General features: G+C 41.1%; 1 protein-coding gene across 1 annotated transcript in view; it reads right to left on the bottom strand.

The window, feature by feature from the left end:
* Window positions 1-6245: 6245 nt before the first annotated feature.
* wapla (WAPL cohesin release factor a) overlaps window positions 6246-9122 on the bottom strand; it is a 19924-nt gene continuing 17047 nt past the window's right edge. Inside the window, exon 20 of the mRNA XM_020600021.1 lies at window positions 6246-8056. Within this exon, the coding sequence (XP_020455677.1) occupies window positions 7991-8056 (66 nt within the window). The 3' untranslated portion in view covers window positions 6246-7990. The remainder of the gene's footprint in view (window positions 8057-9122) is intronic.

The following is a 9122-nucleotide window of genomic DNA, read 5'->3' on the forward strand; positions in this document are numbered from 1 at the left end:
TGCTACACGCTTTGCTACCCTTCCACCTGGTCTCCTGCACACACAGTATATCTACCTTCCTTCTCTCCATCATGTCTGCCAGCTCTCTACCTTTCCCTGTCATTGTGCCAACGTTGAGTCCCTATTCTCAGACCTATACTCCTGCCTTTCCTCTTCTCTCTCCGTCTACGAATCCTTTTACCTCCTCTCCTTCTTCGACCAACAGTAGTCCAATTTCCGCCAGCACCCTGTAGATCAACAGCACTGGTGGAGATCGTTGTTAATCTGGGCCTCGACCGATCCAGAATGGAATTCACACCGATGATTCGCATGTTTAAATTTGGCACATTTTACCCCGCATGCCTTTCCTGACACAACCCTCTATTTATCCAGGCTTGGGACCGGCGCAGAAGTCATTGGCTTGAAACCCCTGTGATTAGATTACTCAATATAATTATGCATTTAGCTATAATCAATATTTTTAACAATGGGTCACCTGGCTACATGTGTGTGAACTGACAAAGTTGGTAAAGAAGAGCCAGATTTTCCTTCAATCACTGGTGGACACAATTGACAGTATAAACAATGGACAGCTCCCAAAAGTGACGTTACCACAAATAAACTGCCCCCTGCTGGCCGGCTGCAGTAGTGGTCATAAATCCCCCCTCCAAGTCAGCGGATGGGGCATGAACCACACCAAAAACTCAAAGTACAATTCAAATAAATATTTTCCATCTTCCCAGGTTTTTGGTAGATATTATCACACTGATGTGTGTACAAATGGTCATTTTTCTGGTAAGTTTGTTTTGTACCAAGTTCTTTGATAATATAAAAAGGGGTGTATTTAAGTTGATTTGACAGTTTTGATTGGCGGACCTGTGCTGTTACTCCAGTTCTGGTCGCTACTATGCAGAATATGGTTGCAAAAAAGCGAGACTGATGCTTCCTTTGAGAATTTATAATAGTTGGCCAAAACACTGATAAACGCTTATCTGTGTGCAACCAAATTATGTCATATACAAGTTAATAGGTGACTGCATACTGCTTAGAAGTGCTGCATAGGAAGGTTGAAGTGACAGCTTTAAAGATTTTTCAACTAATATTAACAGTAAAGTAAGTATCAAAAAGAAGATCTACTCTGTATGGCACAAGCCCTGAGGCCTCAACATTTCCTTCATACATTTTACATTTAAAAGATTCAGCAATTCCTCCAGAAATTCTTACTTCCTCTGTAGACTATAGTACAAAGTGCTGTAATATCCCAGGAGTGTATTGCTCACAAAATTGGCTCGATGTGATAACTTCATCAAAATCTGTAGCGCAAATTTCACATTGCACATATCCAGGTTTCCCCGTCATGTGGAATCTTCCATTTACAGCTGTTTTTAGAAAACAGTCCAGTGTGTGAATTTAACCTAGAAAGGTCCATCCCAGGGCTCTTAAGTCAAACGCCACAAACCACCGATTAGTCACCTTCCCTACGATGCTGAATGCCTTATTCAAAGAAGATCTTGGCATGTTCTCCCCAGTGCATCTCCGTGTGCTCCCCTCCGGCACTACAGCCGTACAGGGCCCCCTGCCACAGGAAAGGATTAATATTAATTCCTTCTAAATTACTCAGAGATTCGATTATGCAAGGTAATGCAAATACCGAGTGTTCTGGGTCTGTTCTAACTTCCTATATGCACACAAAAGACCAAAAACAGCATGCCAGTTAGAGCAGGATTGTCCGACACTGTCATTTTCTGTGCACCTCTGGTGAGGGGCTCTCTCTCTCTGTGCTGGTGGAATATCAGGCTGTAAGGGTAATATCTGGGAGATACTGCCACTGCTAATGCACAGTATCACACAACTAAAACTTTGCCATCAAATACAGCTTCAATACGGAAAGCCCTTTTCACCTTGTCATCCCTCAGCGCTGCATTGAAGGTTTTGCCTAGCTGAATGCCAGTATCACAGGAACCATTAGATTAGAAAACAGGTCTTCAGACTCCTTTTAGAGGCTTGTGCTGCTGATGTTTTAGTTTGCTTTTCTGAAGCCAGAGAGGTCTCTGCTAGTTGGGCTGGCATGCCCTCAAATGCTTCTCACTGGCAGTTAATCACTTAGAACTCAGCAACAAAACCACCTAGGCCAAGTAGGAAAGAAATATATAGGAAAGAGCAAAGGACATGACAGAGAAAAGTGGGGCAGAGATTGACAGTCAGAGAGAGAGGGAGACTCACATGAAAGAAGCAGAGCAGCAAAAGAGGTAAAACAAAATAAAAAATAAAAAATAAAAAAAAAAGACAGTAATGGTGTGACATCTCACCACTCCAGTTTTTCAACATAGAGTAAAATGTATCTTTTATTGACACAAATACTCTGACATCTCTCAGTAAGAGAGCAAACATAGCATTACCTGGTTTCACTGACAATTAACACTTAATTAGTTAAATGAACGATGAAATGTAGACAACACCAAAACAAGAACTTGTTAAGCATGTGCTGAAGTAGCCTCTTCCCAGTTTAGACCAACTCCACCTGACATCCCCTCTATCTCAAATAATTATCGGCAGCTGAAAGGACTGACAGTCTTCACAGCATCTGGGCTGATAGCATGTTTGCAGAAGCTAATGCTTTTTAACTGTCCAACATATTTCAACACCAACTCATAACAGTAACTATGAACACTCAGTCCATTACAGTATGTAGTGTCTAGGATGTTAGAAAAGACATTTGCAAAGCAGTTGTGAGAATGGAATCTGTACTATAAATGGATGCTTTGAATAAACTGTGTAAACCTATAACAGTGAGGTAGTGCCCGGTTCCATTAGAGTTCCAGGTTTTCTATCAGAACTAGTGAGTTAATACGCTTTTTAGCTGAGTCACTTACCTAGTGGCACTGTTATAACTCCAGGCAGACACTGAAGGGCTTGAGAGCTAGATAATAATATCTATGGTGCACTGAAACTGCTTAATTCAAATCTGAACCTTGTTGTATGGCATTGCCTTCTTTGGCATAGCGCAAACATTCTGCATGCATAGTGTCCCTGGGCACCTCAGTGTTCTTACAACCCAACCCACACACTTTGCCTTCTTCAGTATAAAAAAAAAAAATAGAAAATTCAAAAGACAAACAAAATCTCAGCTGGATAATTATCCAGCTGCTGATTTGTAATTGTGTATTCTGAGGCTGTTTGGGTGTGCTGTGAGATTTCCTTGTAAATGTATGCTCTGTATGCGTTTATGCAAAAACAGATGCGTGTCTCGGTGATTTGTGCAGTGAAGTGAAACAAAATGATCACTTGTTCTTGGGTTAATCTCTTGACCCAAGAACTTCCATTTAGGATCAGCTGAAGGAGCTCACAACGACATCCATCTCAAATGAACAAACTCTCATCCCCTATACATACAACAGCTTCCAGCCTCAGTGCATACGCACAGATGCATAGAACACACAAACAGCAACCCTGCCGCCAACCCCACACAACACTCATCAGCCTCCATCATCCTGCCGCAAACAGAAAGAAGGCTGAGCTTGGAGGTGGAGAGCAGCAAAAGGCATAGGCAGAGTGAAGTGGTAATACTACCACTCTGCTCTGCTCCTCATCTGGCTCGCCTGTGGACAAAGCCCAACCGTTAAAGTGCAGGTCACGCACAGTCAGGAATACAGATGAGCTGCCGATCCTTTCTGCCCTGCCACTCAATGATTTAAGGGGTGAAATTAAACAAGAGGAGCTACCAGCACGTTTATGAGCAGAGAAGGCACTGTGATGCTGGCTCCGTTAGGATACAAAGGCATTTGTAACAGTGAGCGTACACATTTGATGTGGTGCACATGTATCTACTGTTGTGCCTTTGTTCCCTGCTTTTATTTTGAGGTGTCTGCAGACCTGTGTATTTTTTCATATGCCTGGCTAGCCATGTGTGTACCAGCAAATGTATACTTGTGTGTGAGTAAACACATCAGCGAAAGCATCCATTTAGGGTGCAGAGCACAGTGTGCTTTGGCAGCAGAATAGGGCAGCACTGGTGGACAAACACTTTGAATAAATCCTTTGTAGTAAACGGGAAATAATCCGAGGCTTGAACACAAATCAGCGCGTGCAGGCTCCAGTGTGGTAAAGTGCAAGGTTCTTCATTCAGCTGACTGTGTGATGCACAAGAGTGGTCCAGGTTCTCCTGCAGTTTCAAGATAATACGCTCAGTTCAGCTTCATTGTTTAGGCTCTACCCTCTTACCTAATCTGTCTTGACATATAAATTTGGGACCAGGAGTTCGAGGGACAGGAGTTCAACTTAATGCTGCTCTGCTTTACACTTTTCCCTGCATTTCAGTAGTGTTGCCATTTTCCTGAACTTCATTTATTGACAGATATATTATATAGTTTCTTTGAAGATATGACATGCAAACATGTCAAAGAATACAAGTTGGCTTAATGAGCTCCACAGCCACAATATTAAAAAACTGCTCACATGTTGATGCACCAGCAATAATAATCCTTACTTTTCATGTTTTACTGACAATAGTTGCGTAACACTTTGTAGTGTGGTGTGGGAATAACTACCTGCGTTTCAATGTGGCCAAGACCAATGAGATGGATGTGGACTTCAGGAGGACCAGGACAAGCAGTATTTTCCATTCTGGGTCCACCTTGAGAACAAATTGGACTGGGAATGCAACACGGAGGCCGTCTAGGAAGTATATACTACTTTAAGAAAATCAATAATAAATTAATAAAACTTCGATAAAAGCAAAAAGCCAGATTGCAGGAGTCATTTTTAAAAAATCTTCACTCAACATAATTGTCTTCAATAGCACTCAAGATGAGAGATGAATGGTTGGTACATGTGCAGTCAAATGGTTCCATGGAGTGACATCTTGATTTAAATGCACTGACTAAGGGCGTTGATGGTCAGCAAAGAAAGTATTGAGCCTCTTCACCAATCACCAGGGTGTGCAGCTGCCTCAGAGAGATGAGGCTATTTATCTGTACAAAGACAGCAGGGTTTTTACAGCTTGAGGCAAAATCAGTAGGCAACACCACTGATGAGATGTTACTTATGTACATGTGTGCTCCTACACAAAAATATGCGTTGGTGTGTGCACTTCACTTCAGTCTGCAGTCAGAGGCTGAGTAGTCACACCACCTAGTGGCATTAAGGTCTTGTATTGTTTTGCCTTCAGAGGAAAACACATGAAGATGAAAAGAAAATATTTATACCTGTAGACAAGTCACACATTCAGCCTTCCCATTCACAACAAGGCAAGTGAGAGAGAGAGAACATCAAATGGGGTAAAAGATCATTTGTGCTGGAGCAAATCCTACAATGAACACCACAAACAAAAAGACAGCAGGTTATAAAAAAAGCAAAACTGTGTGCGCACAGGGGAGACGTGGGACTGAAGACAAATGAGCAAGAGACAAACGTGGCCACGGTCAGTGGGATGAAAATAAAAATTGGGAAGCTGTAAAATTCACTTCTAGTTCTACCCCTTAAGCAGTGCGGCTTCGATGCGAGGCTTTTGATTAAGAGGTGGGAAACTGATCCCCTGTGCGCCATGTCTCCTCCTTCCCTCTGTTGCATTGTTTCTAAGTGGACATCCTACCAACCTCATTAACCTAAAGGAAAACACTAGCTTTTCCCTCCTTGTGTTTACTCTTAGCCACTTCCTTGTCACTCATCATTACAGGGAGATGCTCTCTGCCTTTGAATTAGCACAACTGAAGAACCGCCACATACAACTACCACTACCAAACCTTTACTAAACCGGTTACTCTGTCTCGTGAATTCCTGGCCTGCATTTGTCTCATTTTGTATCATGGTTGATACAGATGTCACCTGCATGGAGTCAGTCCTGTGTGATAGTATTTCACTCACCACATTCCTCACGATCCCAGCCCAAATCTATTGTTTCCATTTTTCAGCAGTCGGTCAATCTGGCTCCACAAACTGTCACCGCTGAGTGCTGTTAAGTATATCGACTACGCTCACTTTGAACTCTCACTTCATCCCAGCCACTCTGTCAGGGATGAGAATGAAATGGCTTGTGCACACATTTTCACTCACTGCCTTGTAGGGTTAGAGGCAAAGAGATTAGTTTAAACAAAAGGTTAGGCATTTGGAGGCTGCTATATGCATAAACAGCAAGAAGAAACTAAACATCACTTCTGAAGTGTTCACCTCCCATAGCTCTGAAGGCTTAAAAACATTCAGCTTTCAAGTCTGGAAATAAATGAGAGCATTCCTGTTGTTCAAACAATTCAAGAAAGAAAACACATAGGGAGGGTACGGAAAGTAGCAACTTTTTCATTCTGATACAACTATTTACATGTAACCAAAGACAATGTCCTTGAAACAGGTACAAACATTTTTTTTTTCTTCAGGCGATTTCTGTTTTTTCAAATGACAACTCAGAAATATTGTAAAAAATAAAAATATCAGCTTCAGGGAAAAAAGTAGTCTAAGCATTTTAAATGTCCATTAAACCGCTATATACAGGAGTATTTACATTCTAAAATTCCATTCAGACAAGAATTTGCAGAGAACTAAAGAGTTGCAGCTATGTTCGCTGCAGCCCTACAAACCAGACAAAACTAATCTGCTTATACAGTTATGGCTGTTCCAATCAGTGATCGTACAGTTGAGCAGTACTAGACAGAGGCGTTTCGAAGGTTCAGGTGCATCATCACAGGTAAAATAACACCACAAAATAAATAAATGGGAGGTTTTTGCATGTTATCTAATGCTGACACATCACCGATCACCATCATAACATCATGTTAAATGCAGCAAGTTTTGTTGAAATTGCAGGTGGTTTAGAGTGAAAACCACACTTTAGCGAAGTCTGTGAGTACACGCACTAAGTCTGGTCACGGTGCTATGTTATAATGGAACACGATGTGAAGCTTTAGACACAAATGGTGTCTTACTAGGTGAAGACTTTGCATTTACAGAGGAGCAGAAAGCATTAAATTAAATACCTTTAAAAAAATAACTTCATTACAAATTCAAAAGGAAGCAACCATCAATTTGAGTAATTCATCACATCTGCTATACTTGAGCTTAAACACATACTCTACATACCATTTAATTTATTGCAATTTAAATAATCTAAACAAACTAAAAGATTATCAAATTGTTAACGGGGCAGAAGGAAATCTAAAATTCATAATGGTTTGTCATTTCCAAGTGCCATCATCAGTCATATAAAAGACACCCTATCAAAGTTGGCATGTCATGATTTCTTTAAAAGTACTGTAATCTGGGTGGGAAAAAAATGCCCTGGAGGAAAAAGGAAATGTTAAAAATATATCTTGTCATTTAAAAAGCCAAGCATAAAACACTCTGTCCCTTAAACATTCAAAGCAACTGCAAACATGTAGGTACATGGATGTGTGCATTCAAAATCATTCCACACAAGTTTACACAGAGACATCTGTGATTGTTTTTCATGCTAATCAATGATTTCACCCTTGACTCTGACATGGATAAACAGAGATTAAAATGTAATGATCCATTAAATTTGATTCAGAGGTTGACGCTCCAGCTAAGCAAGCAAGAATGGAGACCAGACTGCAGACTCCTCATCAGTGGCCTCTTACTGTCAATTTCAGGTCTGAAGAGGTCTGCTTTGGGTGCGTCTTCAGTATTTAGAAACTCTAGCCTGGTCTCTGCCTAATTCCCAGTTCCCTGAGGATAAAATCTTGACCCTTCCAAGTTTACCTGACTAAGTGTGACATTAGTTGAGTGGAACTGAAGGAATCTGCATGTCTGTCAGCTAGCAGGGCTTTGGTTCAGGCTGTGCTCCCGAGAAGGAGTGAAACTTTTGTTTTTGTGTGGTTGAACACACATCTGTGTTTATCTTAATCAATGAAAATTCAGAGTGATCACAGCACTGGGTGACCAGGTTAAATCAAGAGAATGCTGCTGAGCCTCCAGTGACCTCTTGTTGCTCCTGTCGGGTAAGAGGTACACAACAGCCTGGGATCCCTTTTAACGTATTGCCACAATGCGGGTTCGCTGTCTGTTAGCAGTGCTCCAGGTAGTCAATGACCCGTGAGATGGACTTCTGTCCCGTGGTGCCCATTGCACACTGTGTGGAGAATAAGAGAACAAAACCAAGTGTGAGGGTGCTAACATGTACTACTGTACTTGTGAGATCTTGAGGGACAGAAAATGAAGATTTGAGGATACTGGAGCTTTTGTTTGCTTGAAAAAGTGTTGTGTGAAAACGCATGGTTCACATCTTCAGTTATGACAAGTCACATTAAAAACTGCTAGAAAGTGCACACCTGAGATCGTAACTCTTCAGTTTAATATTAATGCTTGAATTATTTTTAATTACTGTTGAGTGTTGATTGAGCTGGTTTCTAGCTATAAGTACTTAGGTTTTTTACTTGATTGTGAGTTGTCTTTTAAAACCCACATTGCTAATGTGGTTCGAAAATTACGGGTGAAGATTGGATTCTTTTATCGTAATAAATCCTGCTTTTCCTTGCAAGCACGCAAATATTTAATATCAGCGACCTTTCTTCCCCTGTTGGATTATGGTGATGTACTGTATATGAAGGGCTCAGCTAGATGTCTCCATTCTTTAAATGTGGTTTACCACAGTGCCTTGAGGTTTGTGACGGGTTGTAGTCGACTAACGCACCATTGCGACCTGTATGTTAAAGCACAGTGGTCGTCTCTGAGCATGCGAAGACATGTTCATTGGATGGTGCTAGTGTACAAGGCTTTGGTAGGCCTAGCTCCGGCATACTTATGCTCTCTTTTACATAGATCGGATACCAAATATGCCTTACGGTCTTGTGATAAGTATCAGCTCATGGTGCCGAGAGTTCGGACCGAAAAAGGGAAACAGGCTTTTGGATTTGCCGCTCCCTCTTCATGGAATAGTTTCCAAGCAGATTTTAAACTTACTGAATTATGCTCAGTTAAAGCTTTTTATTCTCTTATGGCTCTTAGGCAACAGGACTCTATTGGTCAGTGTAGGTGTTTTTAAATTGGTTCTATTGTTGATTATTGTATTTATGGTTTTGATTGTTTAAATGTTTAATGTTTTGATTTGTATTGAAACGTATGTATTGACGACATGTGTTGTTGACCGCTTGGCCAGGTCACCCTTGTAAAAGAGATCATGATCTCAATGGGTTTTT

This window comes from Monopterus albus, unplaced genomic scaffold (genome assembly GCF_001952655.1).
Source record: "Monopterus albus unplaced genomic scaffold, M_albus_1.0 scaffold3.1, whole genome shotgun sequence".
Classification (NCBI taxonomy): Eukaryota; Metazoa; Chordata; class Actinopteri; order Synbranchiformes; family Synbranchidae; genus Monopterus; species Monopterus albus.